The sequence below is a fragment of the Lipotes vexillifer genome, unplaced genomic scaffold (assembly GCF_000442215.2).
Source record: "Lipotes vexillifer unplaced genomic scaffold, Lipotes_vexillifer_v1.1 scaffold811, whole genome shotgun sequence".
In the NCBI taxonomy this organism is placed as follows: Eukaryota; Metazoa; Chordata; class Mammalia; order Artiodactyla; family Lipotidae; genus Lipotes; species Lipotes vexillifer.
Genome location: NW_006775554.1, coordinates 2491084 through 2512446, shown reverse-complemented (window position 1 = coordinate 2512446; position 21363 = coordinate 2491084). Strand labels below are relative to the sequence as shown.

The 21363-nt window shown below is 42.8% G+C and overlaps 1 protein-coding gene across 2 annotated transcripts in view; it reads right to left on the bottom strand.

Moving 5' to 3' along the window:
* The window catches only part of LCMT1 (leucine carboxyl methyltransferase 1), a 55740-nt gene that overhangs the window by 25676 nt on the left and 8701 nt on the right, over positions 1-21363 (bottom strand). For both annotated transcript variants that reach the window (XM_007450001.1, XM_007450002.1), the window contains exons 2-4: positions 10023-10114; positions 7833-7954; positions 810-886 (exon numbers count right to left, since the gene is read on the bottom strand). In XM_007450001.1, the coding sequence (XP_007450063.1) occupies positions 810-886; positions 7833-7954; positions 10023-10114 (291 nt within the window). The remainder of the gene's footprint in view (positions 1-809; positions 887-7832; positions 7955-10022; positions 10115-21363) is intronic.

The following is a 21363-nucleotide window of genomic DNA, read 5'->3' as shown; positions in this document are numbered from 1 at the left end:
CTACTATTCAAAGGAAGGGCCATGCCAAAGGGTCATCTGTTTAATCACATTTGACCCTAGGCACATACAGTAAAAGTCCAGGGGATACAAGTCAGTTAGGTCAGCTAAGCTTTACACAGAGAATCTGATATCAAATCACAAACTGATCATGACATACGTACTTAGAAACAGCTACAGACAGGCTAGCAAGAATTTGCCAAATGTTCCAGTGTTTTTAGTAACATTTATGTGATAACTCTCCCAATCAAAAATATGCAAAAAAACAGGGAATTCCCTGGTGGTCCAGTGGTTAGGACTCTGTGCTTCCAATGCAGGGGACGCGGGTTCGATCCCTGGTCGGGGAACTAAGATCCCATAGGCCAAGCCCAAAATAACTGATTAACTTCAGCTTCCCATTCATTCATTCAAAAAATATTTACTACACATCTATTCTGGGCCAGGCACCTTTCTATACCCTGACGATAAGTAAGCAAAATACACATAAAAATTCAGATTAATACACAACATTGTTAATTAACTACAGTCCAATATAAAAATTTTTAAATTCAGATTATTAATCTACTCTAGGTCATTTTTTAAATGTTCAGAGAAATTACATGAACGGATAGAAGAGTCACAAAGGAGGGTATATTTCATGTTGAAGACTGCACGATATGTTGGAATGAGTGTCCCGGGGGCAAGAAAGAGGGAGCAGGGGATGAAAGGAAAGCAGTGCCCTAAAATGAGGTCTCCTGCCTCAGACCTGCCGTCTACCAGGACCTGGTTCTGAATCTCACCATGCTCTTGCTTCCAGCCAAAGCCACACTTACTTGATGCTGTGCAGCTTCCTCGTGACTATCATTGGAAAGTCGATTTCAAAATATTTACTTGGTAGAAGATCTTCATCCTGAGAAAAAACACACAGTAATCTTTCTATAATTATTTATTACTCAAACATGTACCTATCATCTTCATGTACCAAGTGCTAGGGCCTGAAGAGCAATGGGATACTTACGGATTTAAAATCAGGGGAATGATATGGTAAGAAATGTACTTTTCAAGTTATTTGGTCTCGGCATAAAGAACAAATGGAGGGAAAAAGGAGATTATTGCCGCTGTCCAGGGGTCAAGTGATGGGGAGCCTGAATCAGGGGAATGGTCACTGGGATGTTAAGAGGTAGACTAGAAGCAGGACATAAGGGTATTTCTCAAAAAAGCAGCTTGATGTGCTCCGCAACAAGAGAAGCCACCGCAATGAGAAGCCTGCGCACCGCGACGAAGAGTAGCCCCACCCCACCACAACTAGAGAAAGCCCTCGCGGAGCAACGAAGACCCAATGTGGCCAAAAATTCATTCATTCATTCATTTCTTTTAAAAAAGCAGCTCGAGACCTATTAGAGAGGGTCAAGAAACCAATGTGGTGGGTTGTGACCAACAGTTTAGGCATGAAATAGAATAAAGTAGCAAATATCAGAAAGCATCACGTGGAATGAGGGATACATTTATTTTTTTCTGTGATAGTGGAGAATAGTGGGGTGGTAAACAGCAGGCACTCTGGAGCCTGGAGGGACAAGGTTCAAATCCCAGCTCCACCACTTGTTTGCTGTGAGGCCTTGGGAAAGTCACTAAACTCCCTGGGCCAAGGTTTCACCATTTGAAAAGTAGAGAAAATAACACCTCATACGGTTGTGGGGATTAATGAGGAAATACGTTGAGTGACACTCAGAACAGGGCCCGCCCTTAGTAAGTACCATGTGTGTGCCCTTATTATTTACAGACATAGGTACATAGACGTGGGTCCTGGCTAGGGATGTACTGTTATTTTTTTACTGTGGCTGCAGTTTTAAAAAGTGTGAAACACACACACACAGCCCTGCTTCCCCCTCGCGCTTTTTTTTTTTTTTTTTTGCGGTACACGGGCCTCTCACTGTTTTGGCCTCTCCCGTTGCGGAGCAACAGGCTCCGGACGCGCAGGCTCAGCGGCCATGGCTCACGGGCCCAGCCGCTCCGCGGCACATGGGATCTTCCCAGACTGGGGCACGAACCCGTGTCCCCTGCATCAGCAGGGGGACTCTCAACCACTGCGCCACCAGGGAAGCCCCCACCTCGCGCTTTTCCTAGCTGAGTCGGTGGCTACACCCCCATCCAGTCACCTACTGGTCATGCTAGAATTATCCAGCTCCTCCTCCCTGTCCAATCAATCCCTCAGCCCGAATGTACACAAATGTCAGATCACTATGTAATACATACTATGCAACTAACATAGTATTATATGTCAAATCACATGATATCGCTTATATGTGGAATCTAAAAACAATGATGCAAATGAGCTTATGTACAAAACAGAAATAGACCCACAGACAGAGAAAAGAAACTTATGGCTACCCAAGGGGAAAGGGGGAGGGATAAATTAGGAGTTTGGGATTAACATACACACTACTATATATAAAATAGATAACCAACAAGGACCTACTGTATAGCACAGGAAACTCTTCTCAATATTTTGTAATAACCTATAAGGGAAAAGAACTGGAAAAGAATAGGTATCTATATGTATGTCTGTATCTCTCTCTATATGTATAACTGAATCACTTTGCTGTACACCTGAAACTAACACAACATTGTAAATCAACTATACTTCAATTAAAAAAAATTATGTCAAGTACTGATACATTTCAATTAAAAAAAAATCACTCAGCCCTGCTGACTATTCTCAAAAGCATCCTGTCCTCCTCAGTTCTATTATCGCCAGCTGTGAAGACTAAAATACCCCTTTCTGCCTGCAACAGCTCTTCACACCCCTAAGACTTAGCAAGAAACAAGGTGCTCCATAACCTGCTACTCTTTTAATATCCTCATGCCCACCTGCACTTATATCCCAGAAATAAAGAGCTACTTATTTAAAAAAAAAAAAAATTAAAAAGAGGAAAGAAAAAGAAAGCTGCTGATATCCAGAACCTGGTGGTGGCTTCTTTGGTGTAGGATGGGATAAAGAAAAAGGAGGGGTAAGGATGTTTCCTTGTTTCTGATGAGCAGACTGGCAGGTAAGAGCACCATTTACACAGACAACAACTAGAGATGAAGGACAGGTTGGGAGGGGCAGCAGATCCCCCCCCCCCGAGGACTGAATGATGGGGGCGGAAATCATCAGGAAGCAGTTCCTGGTAGGAAGGTGACCCCTAAGGGCAAGTAACAGAATTGGGAGATCCACCCACATGGAAAATGGTCCTCAGTTAACATTTCAGGGGATCTGGTCTGGGGGAAGGAGGGGAAGGACAGAGAAGGAAGGAGGAAGAGAAAAAGAAAGAAACAAAACAAAGGGAAAATACGGTTTCTTGACATCAGAGGAGACCTGGACTCACCATCTTCAGCTGTTCACTCCTGGAATTGTAACACATACCTACTACCTGACTGCAGAGCAGGGCTATGTAAAAGCTATCTGAAGATATTCAGAGGTTGTGTTTAAAGGATACACAGAAATAACTTTCTCTAAGAAATTCTACAACACCTTTCAAGAACTTTTACTCACAAGGTATAGAGTGTTAAGAACAGTCTAAAATTCCAGAAGACCACAAGGACAATCAAAAGCAAATAAACGAAGGACAGCATAGTGTCCCACATCTCACACAGGACTTCTGACTTTTTTTTTAACATGTTTATTGGAGTATAATTGCTTTACAATGGTGTGTTAGTTTCTGCATCATAACAAAGTGAGTCAGCTATACATATATATATATCCCCATATCTCCTCCCTCTTGCATCTCCCTCCCACCCTCCCTATCCCACCGCTCTAGGGGGACACAAAGCATCAAGCTGATCTCCCTGTGCTATGTGGCTGCTTCCCACTAGCTATCTATTTTACATTTGGTAGTGTATATATGTCCATCCCACTCTCTCACTTCATCCCAGCTTACCCTTCCCTCTCCCTGTGTCCTCAAGTCCATTCTCTACATCTGTCTTTATTCCTGTCCTGCCCCTAGGTTCTTCATAACCATTTTTTTTGATTCCATATATATGTGTTAGCATACGATATCTATTTTTCTCTTTCTGACTTACTTCACTCTAAGACAGACTCTAGGTCCATCCACCTCACTACAAATAACTCAATTTCATTTCTTTTTATGGCTGAGTAATATTCCATTGTATATATGTGCCACATCTTCTTTACCCATTCACCTGTCGATGGACACTTAGGTTGCTTCCACGTCTGGGCTAATGTAAATAGAGCTGCAATGCACATTGTGGTACATGACTCTTTTTGAATGATGGTTTTTTCAGGGTAGATGCCCAGGACTTCTGACTTTTTAAAGAGCTTTCCGGGCTTCCCTGGTGGCACAGTGGTTGGGAGTCCACCTGCCGATGCAGGGGACGCGGGTTCGTGCCCTGGTCTGGGAAGATCCCATGTGCCGCGGAGCGGCTGGGCCCGTGAGCCATGGCCGCTGAACCTGCGCGTCCAGAGCCTGTGCTCCGCAACGGGAGAGGCCACAACAGTGAGAGGCCCGTGGAGCGCAAAAATAAAATAAAATAAAATAAAATAAAATAAAAAGCTTTCCCAGGCACTCGTGCACTTGATCCTCATAAGAATTCTGAATAAGGGTTAACCGAGGAAGGAAAGCTTACAAAAGGCACACCTGGAACTTTTAAGAAACAGACATGCTCTTTCTCAGCTTTCAGAAACGGGCAAAATGGCTCTGGCAAGTGATGCTTCAACTTTTTATTCCACGATTCTCTGCAGCCCTCTGACACTCCACTCCCAAGTAGCTCACATGGCACAGGAGGCAGGGGAGATACCCAAGGCAGGGCACAGCCACCGGGGGGGAAGCCAGAAACAGCCACGAGGAAGGGTGGCCCTCAGACTCCAAGATCCAAGGTAGTTGACCACTTCACAGGCGGCCAAAACTGAGACTGCTTCCCCTCCATACCCGACCCTTTAGTTGTACAGAAACAGAATTCAAGAGACACCAAGAAGTGAGGCCACTTAAAGGGTTTCACTCACCCTTTATTCTTTGCTCATGATGACACCAGCTTTCCCTGGCCCTGTTTTTGCCTGCTGCCTGAAGATGAGTCTTCGACTGTCCAGTCTTGGGCCCCTGAGATTATACAAGCTCACACGGTAGTGGCCCCAGAAAGCCTGTGACTCGCAACTAAGCCTCTCTGCTGGTGCAGTAGGGGGGCCATCCCAGGTGGAAAGAGCACGAGACTATAAGATCGATGGACACGACTTCCCCTGCTCTTTTATAGAGGCACATATAGCTCTAAAACGGGGATTAACAAACTTTCTGGAAAAAGAAAGTAAGGATTTTAGGCTTTGCAGGCCATAATGGTCTCTGTTGTAACTACTCAGCCCTGCTGTGAGAGCCATAGATAAGATGTAAATAAATGGGCATGGCTGTGTTCCAGTAAAACTTTATTTACAAAAATAGGTGGCTGGCCAGATTTGGCCTGTGCAACCTCAGCTCTAAAAGAGCAAACAAGGGAATTCCCTGGTGGTCCAGTGGTTAGGACTCCGCCCGTCCACTGCAGGGGGATGGGGTCTGATCCCTGGTCGGGGAACTAAGATCCCGCAAGTACGCAAGCGGCCAAATAAACAAATAATAAAAAATAAAAATTAAAGACAAATGTCAAATCAGGGGGAAACCTCACAACAAAATGGAAAAGACAAAAAACAATAATAAAAGAGCAGACAAGGGCTTCCCTGGTGGCACAGTGGTTAAGAGTCTGCCTGCTGATGCAGAGGACACGGGTTTGTGCCCCGGTCCGGGAAGATCCCACATGCCGCGGAGCGGCTAGGCCTGTGAGCCATGGCCGCTGAACCTGCATGTCCGGAGCCTGTGCTCCAAAATGGGAGAGGCCACAACAGCGAGAGGCCTGCATATTCAAAAAAAAAAAAAAAAAAAAAAAAGAGCAAACAAGCATAATTTTAAAAAAAGAGAAACTTGAGATTTTTAAAAATCCCTTTGGATCAATACAATTATCAATAAAACAAAAAATTTCCACAAAGTACTTTAAGGCTCTGTGCTACTCCCCTTCCTCACCTTTGACAGAGAACCTTTTTCTTGGAAGGGGCACATAAGCCTCGGTGTACCTGGCTCAGAAATTAAAATCTCAGATTTATTCATTATTAACCCACCTACAAGATGGGGAAAAAAACGAACCATATGACCAAGTCAAAAGGGTAAAAAGGAGGGATTTCTCCAGCGGCCCCTGTAACGCCAGCAGTGCACACACTCTTACACTACATTCTGTTCCAGTTGCTTCCACCACACCAGGGTCACGGCGTTGCAGAGGCACAATCGACCCACAGAAAAGACTCTCCCTGAACAACCACAGAGCTGTGTGCAGAGGAAAGAGGAAGGAATTGGGAGTCTGAAGAGCTGGAGCCAATGTTGGTTCCACGTCCTAATGCCACTAGCTGTCCAATTTGCGGGAAGACACAGACTTTCAAAGCCCCACTTCCCTCAGATGTGTAAGCTCCCCCAACACAGCTCTTGTGTTAACTAATGACGTCATATATGTAAACGCACTTCATAAATGTCAGTTATCTCATCTAGAAGGAAGAATGCAGAGGCAAACGATACTAGGGCCATGTTGAGGACACTGATTCTCAAGTAACAGAAAGACTGGGAGCTCTGATGACCAAAGACCTTCTTATCAGGTGAGCTAATTAGGGACAAAATAGATAATGCAGGTCAAGTTATGCTTATATACTCTCATCTATCTTGGTCTATGCCTGCAAGAAATCTGGAGAGGGGCTCCCCTGGTGGCAGAGTGGTTAAGAATCCGCCTGCCAATGCAGGGGACATGGGTTCGAGCCCTGGTCCGGGAAGATGCCACATGCTGCGGAGCAACTAAGCCTGTGCGCCACAACTACTGAGCCTGCGCTCTAGAGCCTGCAAGCTACAACTACTGAGCCTGAGTGCCACAATTACTGAAGCCCACACACCTAGAGCCCGTGCTCCGCAACAGGAGGAGACACTGCAATGAGAAACCCACACACTGCAAGGAAGAGAAGTCCCTGCTCACCGCAACTAGAGAGAGCCCGCGTGCAGCAATGAAGACCCAACACAGCCAAAAACAAATTAATTAATTAATTATTTTTTTAAAAGAAATCTGGAGAGACGCACATACCCATTACTACCATGTGACTGACCTGATAGAAGAACCAAGAAAAATCTGTACAAACCTACAAAAAAAAGAAAAAAGAAAGAAACTGCAATCAGTGAGATATTTGTGGGGAAAAGGTTTGGCAATAAAATCCAGCCCAGGAATCAAAGACCAGAACTTTAGTCCTGGTTCTGCCACTAACTAGACCCAAGTTTCCTTTCCTATGAGTGAGTATAATTACACCTGCCCTTGAACCCAAATAGAACAACTGAGGCATCAAATCAGAGAATGACTACAAAAGGGCTTTGCATCATGTTATCATTACCCAGACTTGCAAATCTCCAAACGTTACCTAAGACACTGCGATGCTGACAATAAAATCTTAAGTTATCGTCAAAATTACAAACACGAGTGTTCTTTTGTCTCAGCAGTTCCAAGGGTAGAATCCTTGCTCCTTCTTCTGGTATACTGCCACACGTGCAGGGGAAATGTACCCAAGAATGTTTACTACAGCCCAGTTAGTAGCAGCAAAAGGTGAGAAACCACCCACATATCCTCACTAGGGCTCTGGTGAGATGTAGTACAGGGATGAAGGCAGTTGTGGGGCTGGAGGGCTGCAAAGCAAGGTGGGAGACAGGCTGCCACCGCACTGCATTTTAATCTTTCCTTTACGCTTTTGAACCAGGTGAATGTCTTCAACAAAGTAAATTTAAACAACTGGAAAGAGAAAACGGGAAATTTTAATTTACCTTTAACCTCCAGAAGGTGGTATCCATCCCAGCCCCAAGGTTTAGAATTTGACAATTACATTCTGTCTTCCGTAGAAATGCCTTTATAAGCTGGCTGACGCCATGGACTCGAGCAAAATATCCTAAGAGACAGAGAAGCAAGCTATCACTCAGTGACGACAGAAATAATCCCTGCAAAGCCCACAGTGCTAGGGAGAGCAAAACTACACTTTGCCCTTCTTCAGGGTCAGCGTTTATCTGCAAACTTCATGGGAGAAATAATGACTTTCAAACTCTCTTCCATTTTTTTTTTTTTAAAAAGCTGGTTGAACAAAAATAAGTACTAGCTACTTAATGGTGGAATTAACGATCTGAAGAAAAACAGTGTCCTATACTTTTACTTAGGAAAGACAAGTGTTTTATATCAAAACATCTGATCTAAATGCTCCCCTTGTAAATGTGCTTTTTCACAGCTCTAGGGAAAGCTAATTAGTACTCTGGTAAAACTCAAAATTGCAAGAGTGTGTGGGAAATAATATTTGTAGGTCAGGAAATTGGGCAGATGAATGTCAGTCAAAGTAAAGAAAGCCATGCTTCTTATCTTTTTCCTTTCACCTCCATCTTGTCTGGGTTAGAGCCTCTGTGTTTATAAAATGACATCGCAGACAGCGGGAGGAGAGACACCAGCAAGTGGTGGCCTAATTAATGGACTTGTTAAGCTCTGGGGTGGGGAGCTGGGACAAAGGAGATGGGAAACCCAGAAGGGAGATGGGAAGACAGCGTCTGTCTTGTTCTAAAGGCCTGTTGCTCAAGGTGTGACCTTTTTTTTTTTTTTTTTGCAGTACATGGGCCTTTCACTGTTGTGGCCTCTCCCATTGCAGAGCACAGGCTCCGGATGTGCAGGCTCAGCGGCCATGGCTCACGGGCCCAGCCACTCCGCGGCATGTGGGATCCTCCTGGACCGGGGCACGAACCTGTGTCCCCTGCATCAGCAGGCGGACTCTCAACCACTGCGCCACCAGGGAAGCCTGAGGTGTGACTGTTTTAAGAACAAAATTTGAGAGTAGCATTTAGAAACTTTATTGCCATTTGACAGAGAAATTTTATGTCTGGTGAGTGTGCTAATAAATAATTCGGGGAAATTCCCTAGCAGTTCAGTGGTTAGGACTCTGCGATTCCACTGCAAGGGTGCACGGATTCGATCCCTGGTCGGGGACATCAGGTCCCACATGCCATGCAGCATCGCCGAAAAAAATAAATTAATTAACAAAATAATATAATCAATTTGATAATCCCTACCTTATAAATAAACAAATAATTTGGGCTTGTGTGTACATTTCATTTTCCTAGTAAATCATCTTTATTGTATATTACAGAATATCATCCACAATGGATTGGACTTGGGAGAAAAAAATATGTCTTCACCAAAGACGTTTGGGAAGCGCTCTCCTACTGGGCTGGAGGTCCCCAATCTAGAGACGCAAACCGGGAGAGGAAGAAGGAAGGGGGGCTGACGTGCCGCCTGGAGCACCGAGCCACTTGCCATGGTGGGTCCCTGTCTCTGGAACATTCGTTGGGAAATCTGTCTCAAGAGCTGGGGAGGGAGGCTTAAGAAAGGCCTCTTAACCAGGCCTTGCCCAATCTAACTGATGCCTGGATTCACCCTCAGCTCAAAATGACTACCATGTCCTTCTTCTCAGGACCAACCATTTACAAATCCCTTTGCCCTCTTATAGAACCCCCTACGGGACCCATCTTTAGGGCCTAGATTCCCCACACATACAAGAATTACATTCATTGGTCAGTTTCTCAATCTGGCTGAAACTAAGTCACACTCCTATCTCAACTCCTTCGACTTCCTTGATGGAAACTACTTGCAGAACCTAATAGTGTTACTAACACCTTAATAGGGCAACAACAACAAAAATAATCCCTTATGTGAACAGACAGCTCACAGTAAAAGATATATAAATAGCTTTTATAGTAAAAGATATGTAAATGGCTTTTATATTACTGTAAAAACCATTTTTCATGTATCAGGTGAACAAAGATGAAAAGTTTCATAATACACTGTGCTGGTGAGGAAGTTGGGAAACGAGCACTTTCATACACTGAAGACAGTACACCCCAGAACTCTCTTTTTAAGAATCAATCCCTAAAACCTTAGGCCTCTCAGCTGATGAGATGTCGGGGAGGGAGATGGTCACTTGCCTCTGTTAATTTCCGGGGCCTTCCTCTCTTTAGACAGTCTCACCAAATGCTGGATGTAAGGGTCCTGCCAGTAGCCAACGCTCACTGCAAACCTGAAAGAGATGAAAAAGGAAGCACGTGAGTAGAGAGTAGGTTCAGGCCAGGTTCCACGGCCACATTCCCAGGAACCAGGTCAAGGATCCACAGGAAATTTATTAACCTCAAAAGGCCAAATCATGCAACTAGAGATCATCATACTAAGTGAAGTAAGTCAGAAAGATAAAGACAAATACCATATGATATCACTTATATGTGGAATCTAAAAATATGATACAAATGAACCCATCTATGAAACAGAAACAGACTCATGGACATAGAGAACAGACTGGTGGTTGCCAAGGGGGAGGGGGCTGGGGGGAGGGCTGGAGTGGGAAGTTGGGGTTAGTAGATGTAAGCTATTATATACAGATGGATAAACAACAAGGTCCTGCTGTAGAGCACAGGGGACTATATTCCATATCCTGTGATAAACCATAATGGAAAAGAATATTTTTTTAAAAAAAGAATGTATATATATGTATAACTAAATCACTTTGCTGTACAGCAGTAATTAATACAACATTATAAATCAACCATATTTCAATTTTAAAAAGGTCAAATCACATTTAATGCTCCAGCACAAGCTTAAACAGACTCATCCATCCACCTCTGCATTCACATACACTGCCCATCACATTTCCCACCACGACCATTTCTTACCTCTTCCCCCTTATCACTAATTCCTTTCCCAGGACCCTAAACAGCAAATAACCTCACCTCATACTTCATACAGAAGACCTGCAACCAATTATTCATTCAGCAAACTCACTGGCCAGAGCTAGTCAGATAACTCGGCTCAACCAAAAGTTTTGTGTCCAGGGGAAGGGAGACCCAGAAATATTTGGCAAACATCACTAACAACTACCAAAGTATTTCTCCTGATTTCGTATTAAATACTTGTCCTTTCATGTCCCTTAAGGAGGTCACAGTGGGGAAACTAGGAACAAATAAAACAGCTATAACTTGGAAAATGCTAGGGTAGCCCAAACTCTCTCTAACCCAGTCAACACTACAAGCAGTTAAAGTTGTAGTGTTCCAAGCCTAGGAGCTGAAGCCCTGATTACCACTGGAAGTCTTCTGGCAACCATGAGTGGAACCGGCAAATGAGAAGTCAGGGAAGGAAGCTGGATCCCTAAGGCCACGCCACACCCCTGTGGGCCTGGAGCCTTCTCTACCTGGCAAGGAATACTTAGTGAGATAAGAAACATCTTTACCACTTAAGTCAAATTGAGTCAGGCTTCTGTTACTTGCAGTCTTAAGCATCCTAAGTGATATCCTGAATAATACATCCATTTCCATGTTGCTTGATAAATAAGCTGAAACTTAAGGTGGCTGTGTGTGTGTGTGTGTGTGTGTGTGTGTGTGTGTGTGTGTGTGGTGTCACCCAGCTAAGTTCTAAGCTCCCAGAGCACATATTACATCTTTCCTTTTCTTCATATCTACCAACAAGGCTTACTGCTGCCTTGACAGCAATAGGTGCTGAATTCTGCACAAACATGCCTCCTCCAGTCTCTCGCATCCACGTTTGCACATCCATAGACACCCACAACAAAGCACATATGTTCAACTACTCAAGGCAGCAACTCAACACAGAAACACACAAAGTACTAAGGAACACAATTTGCTATAAGCTCAGACTGTCCAAGGAAAACAGCAGACCCACAGAGTTTTACAAACAAACTTGCTCAGTTGTCTAAAATAGTGCTTTCCAGGAATTCCCCAGCGGTCCAGTGGTTAGGACTCTGCGCTTTCACTGCTGAGGGCAAGGGTTCAATGCCTGGTTGGGGAACTAAGATCCCGCAAGCCACACAGCACGGCCAATAAAATAACAAAATAAAATAACAAAATAAAATAAAAGAGTGCTTTTCAAACAATGAGTTGTGACCCATTCATATCATAAAATCGATGTAATAATTTGCAAATCTCCCTTTTAGAAAATGAAGTAGAACAGAGTAAAACAGAAAATAGCAGCATCATTCCACATTGTAAGAGTGTTTTGTGAAGCTTTCGTTTCAAGTGTGTGTTGGGGGTATAAGTGCCGCGAAAAATGTGTTCTCACTGTGGGTGGCAGTTTGAGGAACACTGATTTCAAAGGAATCATCTCGCGCCATCTAGTGGTAAAAGCCATATCTGCAGTTGAAGCAAGAACGGTAGACCAGTGATGAGAACACGCTGCGAACAATTTAGAGCTTAGAAGGGACCTTAGTCAAGCCCAACATCCAGAGCAAGAATCCTTTCGACAATATGGAGCCACTGTTGACTACTGCCCACAGAGAAGGCACTCACCCCACTGCGAAGAAACTCGAACTGCTGAAAAGCTCATCAATTTGCCTCCCTCTAAGTGTTCCTTGTTGGATTTATTAGTGCCCTCTCGGATAACAAGGAGCAGTTTCTATTCCTCCCAACTCTGCATTATCAGTTGAGTTAATATTACTGACTTGGTCTAGCAATATTTACTGAGTGTCTGCTAAGTGCCAGGCATAGGGTTATAGTGGTGAACAAAATAGAGAAGGGACAGAGACAAAGACAGAGATTATGACAAACGAGGGATATAATGGTATGGCGGATGGAGGACCTACTTTAGAGGTGAAAGGGAAGACCTCTCTTAAAGGGCATGGCTGAGTCGAGTCCTAGAGAATTAGGGAAAGGCAGCTGTGCAAAAGGCACTCTAGGTAAGAGGAACAGCAGATACAAACACTCGGGGGCGGGAGTGCACGTGGAGTGTGCTAGTAGCAGGAAGTAGGCAGGGCAGCGGGAGAAGAGTAAGAAAACAGGAGAAACTGGAGAAGACGCTGGAGAGAGAAGCAGACTCAGGTCGGGCCTGGTAGGAGCCTGGGATGGATCTCCACAACACACTGGACGCGGTCAGTGATGTGCAGCAGTACAGAAAGGTGGGGAGATGCCTGGACATAACACAAGGACCCCAATCATCTGGGGAGATGCCTGGACATAACACAAGGACCCCTGATCACTAGTTCCCATGACTCCTACTTCCTAATTTTTCCAACATGTGTCTCTTTGCAGTCCTCAAATCTAGATGACGGCCAGTGGTTTCCATGCCTCCGAGTTTTAAGGCTCACTGCTTTGCCTGTAAGAGTGGCCAAGATAGAAAGATGTACAACACACTGCTGTGAAGAAGGAAGAGGGTGCTGCTGGGCATTGCTGCTGGGAGCTCTGAAGGGAGGCGGGCACCGTGATTCAGCCGAGCAGATTACGGTGCATCCACACAATGAATACTAACCAGTCATCTGAAACGTAAATTAGAAGAACTGGGGACAGCAAGAGGTTCATGAAACATAGGCTATATTTCATTATATCCAGGATACCACCAATTGTAAGACTGAAAAAAGAAATTAAAGGGACTTCCCTGGTGGCACAGTGGTTAAGAGTCCGCCTGCCAATGCAGGGGACACGGGTTTGATCCCAGGTCCGGGAAGATCCCACATGCCGCGGAACAACTAAGCCCATGCGCCACAACTACTAAGCCTGTGCTCTAGAACCCATGCGCCACAACTACTGGGCCCACGCACCGCAACTACTGAAGCCCACATGCCCTAGAGCCCATGTGCCGTAACTACTGCACCAGCACTCCGCAACAAGAGAAGCCACCACAATGAGAAGCCTTCACACTGCAAGGAAGGGTAGCCCCTGCTCGCCGCAACTAGAGAAAGCCCACACACAGCAACGAAGACCCAACGCAGCCAAAAAATAAAAATAAAGAAAGAAAATAAAGAAAAAAGAAGTTAAAAAACACTGCCAATTAGTTAATGTTTTTCTTATCACTTAGAATTTTAATTTTGTGGTTACTGAAAAAGCTCCTTCATTGGGACAGAGTGTCATCATCTCTCTCTCTTGCACAGACAGAAAAAGGAAAAGGTGAATGAAGTAAGCTGCTAAGACTTCACTTTCAGGATGTCTGTGCCTTTCGACACAATATCAACCTCCGTGCCATCGAGGGCGTTAGCGAGGATACATTCCTTAACAGATCTCCACCATCCTCTCTGAGATTTTCTTCCAAGCAGCTAACCCTCACCCTGGAAGTTTTGATACTGGCTCTTTCTTGATCTCATCAGAAGGTATCAAGGGATGATTTTCAACAGCAATCAGGATCTGGGTTCTTTCTTCAAATCGCCCTTAAACAGTATGTGGACTAAAAGCACCAGGGACTGTGGTCACAGCTGCCCAAACATGCCATGCCAGCAGAAATAATCTCCATGCCTGCTTGCACAGGTAAGGACACCTCTAACAGACTTGACAGTGTCTGCAGGACACATTGAGAGTAAGTCACATCTGATTTCAGAGAAGTTAAAATGCAAGACCATGTGTGTCACAAAATGGCTCAGATGGTATTGTCACATCTATATGTATAACTGAAATCACTTTGTTGTACACCTGAAACTAACACAATATTGTAAATCAACTATACTTCAATTTTAAAAAATAGTATTGAACTGTGAGGAACCACCATTGCCTATGATGACAAGGGACTCGCCAGATGTCAATATTTAGCAACGGAATAGCTAACAAGGGAGGAATATTTGCTTTTTTTTTTTTTGGCTGTGCTACATGCCATGTGGAATCTTAGTTCCCCGACCAGGGATCAAACCCACACCCCCTGCAGTGGAAGCGCGGAGTCCTAACCACTGGACCACCAGGGAAGGCCCAATATCTGCCATTTTTAAATGATGTTATTCTATTTCTTTTTAAACTAAATTAATTATTTCCATCAAAAAGAGAGTATTGTCTTCACAACAAGAGCAACAGTAAGTTTGGATTTCATAAACAAATATACAAGGCAAATAGTACACTAGGAAAAATATTTGTAACAGGTAACAAAGTGCTAATACCCTTACAATATAAAGGACTCATAAATTAATATGGGAAAAAACTAATATTCCAGAAGAAAAAGAATGAGTAAAGGACAAAAATGAACCATTCACAAAAGAAGAAAAACTGACCAATGAACATACAAAAAGCTCAGCCTTATCAATGATTTAAAAAAAAAGCAAAATGAAAATGAAAGCAAAAACAAGAGGGCAGTACTGCTCTTATCAAATCAGCAATAAAACTCTTTTTTAATAGAACCTGGCTTTGGAGAGGAATGAGGAAGAGGGCCCTGGAGCACCAATGTCCAAACTGGAAACTGGCATGGTCATGCTTCAAGGCACTGTGGCAACAGGTATAAGAAGCCGGAATAACGTGCAAACACAATAGCCAAACAGTCCCACTTCTGGGATTTTATCCTTAGGAAATAACCAAGAATGAACACAAAGTTTTTTTTTTTTTTTTACAAGAACGCTGTACCTGGAGTTATAGTATCAGGTCGACAAAACAGGCCACAAGATTATACGGACAGGACATGCCCAAGTTTGTTAGAATGAACGTACACATATATATAAAGACTGCCCAGAGTAGATACCAACATGTTAATAGTAGTTATCTCCGCACCCCAATACTGTGCACCTAGTTCTGTCACTTCCACAATCGTCCTCTGTTTCCCAAATCCAGAGAACATCCCTTCCATTTAAATATCTTGATTTCATGTTTCAAACTCAGAATCAAAGAATCAAAAATCTCAGATCTGGAAAGACCTGAAAGATTAACTCAATCTTCATTCAATTACTATTGCTTTCAAAATGTTCATGACACTCACATACCACCTGTTCAAAGTAATGTCTTTTTTTATTTTTTTTTTATTTTTTTTTTTATTTTATTTTATTTTTTGCGGTATGCGGGCCTCTCATTGCTGTGGCCTCTCCCGTTGCGGAGCACAGGCTCCGGACGCGCAGGCCCAGCGGCCATGGCCCACGGGCCCAGCCGCTCCGCGGCACGTGGGATCCTCCCAGACCGGGGCACGAACCCGCATCCCCTGCATCGGCAGGCGGACTCCCAACCACTGCGCCACCAGGGAAGCCCGTAATGTCTTTTTTTAACATTTATTTCATTGAAGTGTGGTTGATTTACAATGTGTTAACTTCTGCTGTACAGCAAAATGATTCAGTTATACATATTTTTTTCATATTCTTGTCCACTATGGTTTATCACAGGATATTGAAATAGTTCCCTGTGCTCTACAGCAGGACCTTTTTGTTTAACCATCCTATATATAATAGTTTGCATCTGCAACCCCAAACTCCCAATCCTTCCCTCCCCCGCCCTCTCCTTCCCAATGTAATATGTTTTTAAATAAACTCAATTTTTCTTAGTACTCAGGTCTGATGTGCTACCTAATATTTTCTTCTAACACACACTGTAACGAATACCTAACCATTAACATTTAAAACATCTATCTGTGTACCGCCTAAAACCATCTCACATTCCTCTCATGGGAAACAGTGATCTGGCCCAACCACCAATTCATTAAAGAGACATTTACTGATTCTGTCCTATTTGCATAAGTATCAGCTGCAACAATGGGAAATTCATGTGAAGTTGTGAAACGCCTTCCAATAGGCATTTCTTCATCTGAGGATTCAGGGTCTGGGAAAGGCCCTCCCTGGTCTCCCAGACTATGAGGGTCAAGGCTGGGGCTGGTTTGTTTCACTTCTCCTGAACACTGACTGCGTGCTTACCTCGTGCCAGGCATCATTCAAATGCTTGACAAATAGGAACACATTGAGCCCTTGTTTAACAACGCTAACGTAGTTTGCCCAAGCTGTGGAACCTTTAGGGAAATTAATTTAACTGCTTTACAAACCTACCTGCCCACCTGAATTTAGATCCCTCCCCAAACACTTTAGTGCTTAAATGATACATATCTATCATGTGTGTGTGTGTGTGTGTGTTGCTTAGCTGCTTATAGATACATATGTACCTGTATGTACATAAATCTATACATATGCAATTGCAAAAATCAACCGAATATTCTCAGCACTAATTTGCAAGTCTGGGATTTTAACTGCATACTTCTTGTGGTCCCTCTAATTTTTAATTTTATTGTTGTTCTTCTACATCTTTTAGTTTCAATTTTTGGTTTCTATTTCCTGTTGGTTTTATTCTTGGTTTATAAATGGAAGATAGGAAGCAAAGTCTTAAGGGCAATAGACTCTGTACCTAAACAGACTTTGGATTTGCTTCCTTTCTTGGGAGCTCTTGAAAGCTTTTTGTTTTCCTAAGCAGATTGGCAGACCTTAAGTGTTCAATCATCTAAAAAACTGGGCCTGAATAACTAAGAAGACTCACAGGCTAGTTTCCTCCCAAAGGAGACTACTGGTATTGCCTTTTGGCTTCATCTAACATCTAATTACTTTGCAAGTAATATGATCTACAATCTACCGTCTCTCTTGTAAGCAGTCACTGAATAGTGGTAAAGCGTAAACGGAAAAGGAACCTACATTCACAGAGAGTGAAATAAGTAGAAGAATCAAATCAGTCCCCTTGGTACAATGTCCCATATCTAACTTTCTAACCAAAAAAACAGAAAATGTAATTAATAAAATTAATACAGAACACAGTAACAGTATGCCATGGACCTGAATAATGCTGATGCACTTTTGAAAAAAATAAAACATTTAAGAACCTGTATTCTGAATATTTCCTCCAGTCTGAGGCTTGCCTGTTCATTTTCTCAGTTTATCTCTTTTTCCTTTGTAGTTAGCACTTTTTGTGTTCTACATACTAAATATTTACCTACCCAAGGCTGCCAAGGTGTTCCCCTATGTTTTCATACAGAAGCTTTACGGTTCTAGCTTTCATATTTAGGTTTATGGTCCATCCCAAATTAGTATGTGTGTACAGAAGGAGGTCAGTGTTCATTCTGTTTCCACTTGAATATCCAGTTGATCCAGAATTATTGGTTTAAAAGACTTTACTTTTCCCCACTGAAATGACTTGGCACTCGGGGCAAAAATCAACTTACAGCACCGGTATAGGTCTATTTCTGTTTTATTGATCATTTTTCTACCTTTATGCAAAGACCACATTGTTTTGATTACTGTAGCTTTACAGTGGGTCTTAGAAATCAGTAGATTAAGCAGTGTAAGTTCCCCAACTTCACTCTTCTTTTGAAGATTTTTTTGGGCTAGTCTAGATTTTTTGTGTTTCCATATACATTTTAGAATCAATTGTTAAGTTCTTCCAAAAAGATGGCTAGGGTTTTGACTGGGATTTAGACAGTTGGTTTTTTAATGCTATTGTAAATAATATTTTAAAATTTCACTTTCCTATATGTGTACATATATTTACAACACATCTGACAAACGATTCCTATACAGAATATATAATGAACTCCAACAAGTCAAAATCAACATTATCATCATTAGTGAAAATGGGCAAGGGCTTGAACAGACAATTCACAAAAGAAGATGCAGGAACGGCCAATAAGCACACAATAAGTATACATCTGTCACCAGGGAAATGCCATTTCAGACCTTAATGAGATGCTATTTCACACTCACTAACAATGCTGAATGTTTAACAAGGATATGGAGCAACTGGAGTTTTGATACATTGCTGGTGGGAAGTGTAATCTGATAAACCACTTTGGAAATTAGTCTGGCAGTTAAATACATACTCACCCTATGACTAAGCAATTCTACTCCTAGATATTTATCCAAGAAAAATTCAGGCTTATATAAGAATGTTCATTGCAGCCTATTCACCATGGCCAAAAACTAGATACGACTCAAATGTCCATCATCAGGTGAATGGATGAACAAATCATGGTACATTCATACAACACAAAAAGGAGCCAACTATTTTACCCTGACAAAGATTCTCTCCTTGACCAAACTCTAGCCAGGCTCCTCTGAGACCTCCTCTACTAGGCATCAACCTTGGCCTATAATATAAAGACCAGAGCAAACATTAACATAGCTCCTAACAGCTCAAGGCCACACCACTAGGGTGTCTCTAGTCCCCCTTAGCATGCCTGCCTGAGAAAACTCAAGGCTGCCAAAAGAACTTACTGTTGGTTCCAGGCAACACCTAAAGATAGGGCCTCCCTGTCTCCCAGCTAGCAAATCCAGATGGTTTCTGCTGGACCAACACCCCCTTTTCTCATTTTCTGTAATTTTTTCTCTGATTCTACTGAATCCCTGCTCGTCCCCCTCCTTCCTCCCTCATTTGCCCTTTGAAACACCCTCTGCACAAATCAGTTGAGTGTAGTTCATGCTGGATTCTCTTCCCTGTTGCAATAGTTATTGCTGATTAAAATCTGACCTTACCACTTTAGCATCCAGCTTTATCTGTGGCAACGGGTGTTTATCTTTGACAAGTGCACAACATGGATGAATCTCAAAGAACACCTTGAGTGAAAGACAAAAAGAGTGCATACTGTATGATTCTGTCTATATGACATTCAAGAATAGGCAAATCTATGGTAGCCCGAAACAGAAAATGGTTGCTGCGGGGCAGGGGAGTGGTAATGAGACTAACTAGAGATAAGGGAACTTTCTGGAGTTTCAGAAATATTTTGTATCTTGTTTCGGGTGGTGGTACACAGATATATGCAACTCTCAACACTCATCAAGGGCTTCCCTGGTGGCGCAGTGGTTGAGAGTCCGCCTGCTGATGCAGGGGACACGGGTTCGTGCCTCGGTTCGGGAAGATCCCACGTGCCGCGGAGCAGCTGGGCCCGTGAGCCATGGCCGCTGAGCCTGCACGTCCGGAGCCTGTGCTCCGCAACGGGGGAGGCCACGGCAGTGAGAGGCCAGCATACCACAAAAAAAGAAAAAAAACACTCATCAAACTGAACATTTTATTCTGTATAAATTATCTCCCTCTCCCCATTCCCCTTCTCTCCTAAGAATACCTGAGGAAATTCCAGAAGGAAAAAAAAAAGGTGAGGGATATAGCAAATCCTCCAAGTTCCCTTTCCAATACCCATTCACCCTTTCTTCCTAAAAGGACCCCAATTTTGTTTGAGGCATCAATCTGCCCTATTAGAAATTCTTACCTCCCCACACTTTCCTGCACCCAGGAGTGCAGCCATGTGCCCTAATGATGGCTAATGAGAAGTACACAGAAGTTGGGCTTCCCAAAAAGCTACTGCTTTCCTGACGAAAACGGGCAGATTCAGACACATACATGTCTCTTGCTAGTATCCCTTCCTTTGCTTTCTTCCTGGAGCACAGCTGCTCAAACAGACTAAACAAATTCTGATAACCCTGCTACAAACCTATCCTCACCCTGTGAAGCAAGCTGTGGGAGCTTTGAATCAATTCACAGCTGAGTAACTTTGTGAGTCGAAAATTTTCAGACATCAAAATGGAAAAAAAAAAAAAAAAGCCATTTCAACTGGAAGTCAAGAAATGACAACCAAGGACCTACTGTAAAGCACAGGGAACTATACTCGATGTTTTGTAATAACCTATAAGGAAAGAGACTCTGAAGAAGAATATAGACATATATACATATATGTATGTGTAACTGAATCCCTGTGCTGCACACCTGAAACTAACACGATGTTGTAAATCAACTCTACTTTAGTAAACATAAAGAATGACATATGCACTGCTGTGTTCAAGTATATATAAGAATTGAGTACACAAGTGACATTTCAAATCAATGGGGAAAATAAGACCATTCAATAGATGATGTAGGAACAAATGGCTAATAATTTGAGACAAAATTAAGTTAAAACTGCTACCTTATAATGTCCAAAATAATAAATATAGATGAATGATCTAAGCATAAAAGCCAAAACCAAAGAAGTGCTAAAAGAAAATGTTATAAAGATTGAGAATGGCCTTTCAAAGCTTTACCCAAAAACCACAAGCCATAAAGTTAGACTGTCAGATTCTATACCCTAAAGCGTCACCATTTCTGTATTATGAAATGTACAGTACAAGCTATACTGAAAAATAAGCAACAGCTTGAGAGAAAATGCAACAAATACCAAAGCAAAGGATTACTATTCCAGATACAAAAGGTTCTTACAAATCAATAATAAAAATACAAATAACCGAACAAGAAAAAGACAACCCAGTAGGATAGCAAAGTGGGAGAGAGGATTCACACAGAAAATATCAATGAGTGTGTGAGCAGAAAAAAAATGCTCGGTCTCACTCGTGATTTTAGGAATACAAATTAACAACAGGTGTTATCTTCCACCTGCCAGTTGGTGAACAAACTAAGAGACTGAGAATGTTCCATGATTAGCATGGAACCATAGGTTCACCATAGGTTAAGAATGGAAACGGATTATCACCTCCTTGGAGGACCATCTTGCAGAAGCTTCTCCCCTGAAATCTGTCTCACGGGAAAACTCAAACACGTGTGCAAAGATGCTCATCACAGCACGACTTTTTTTTTTTTTTTTTTT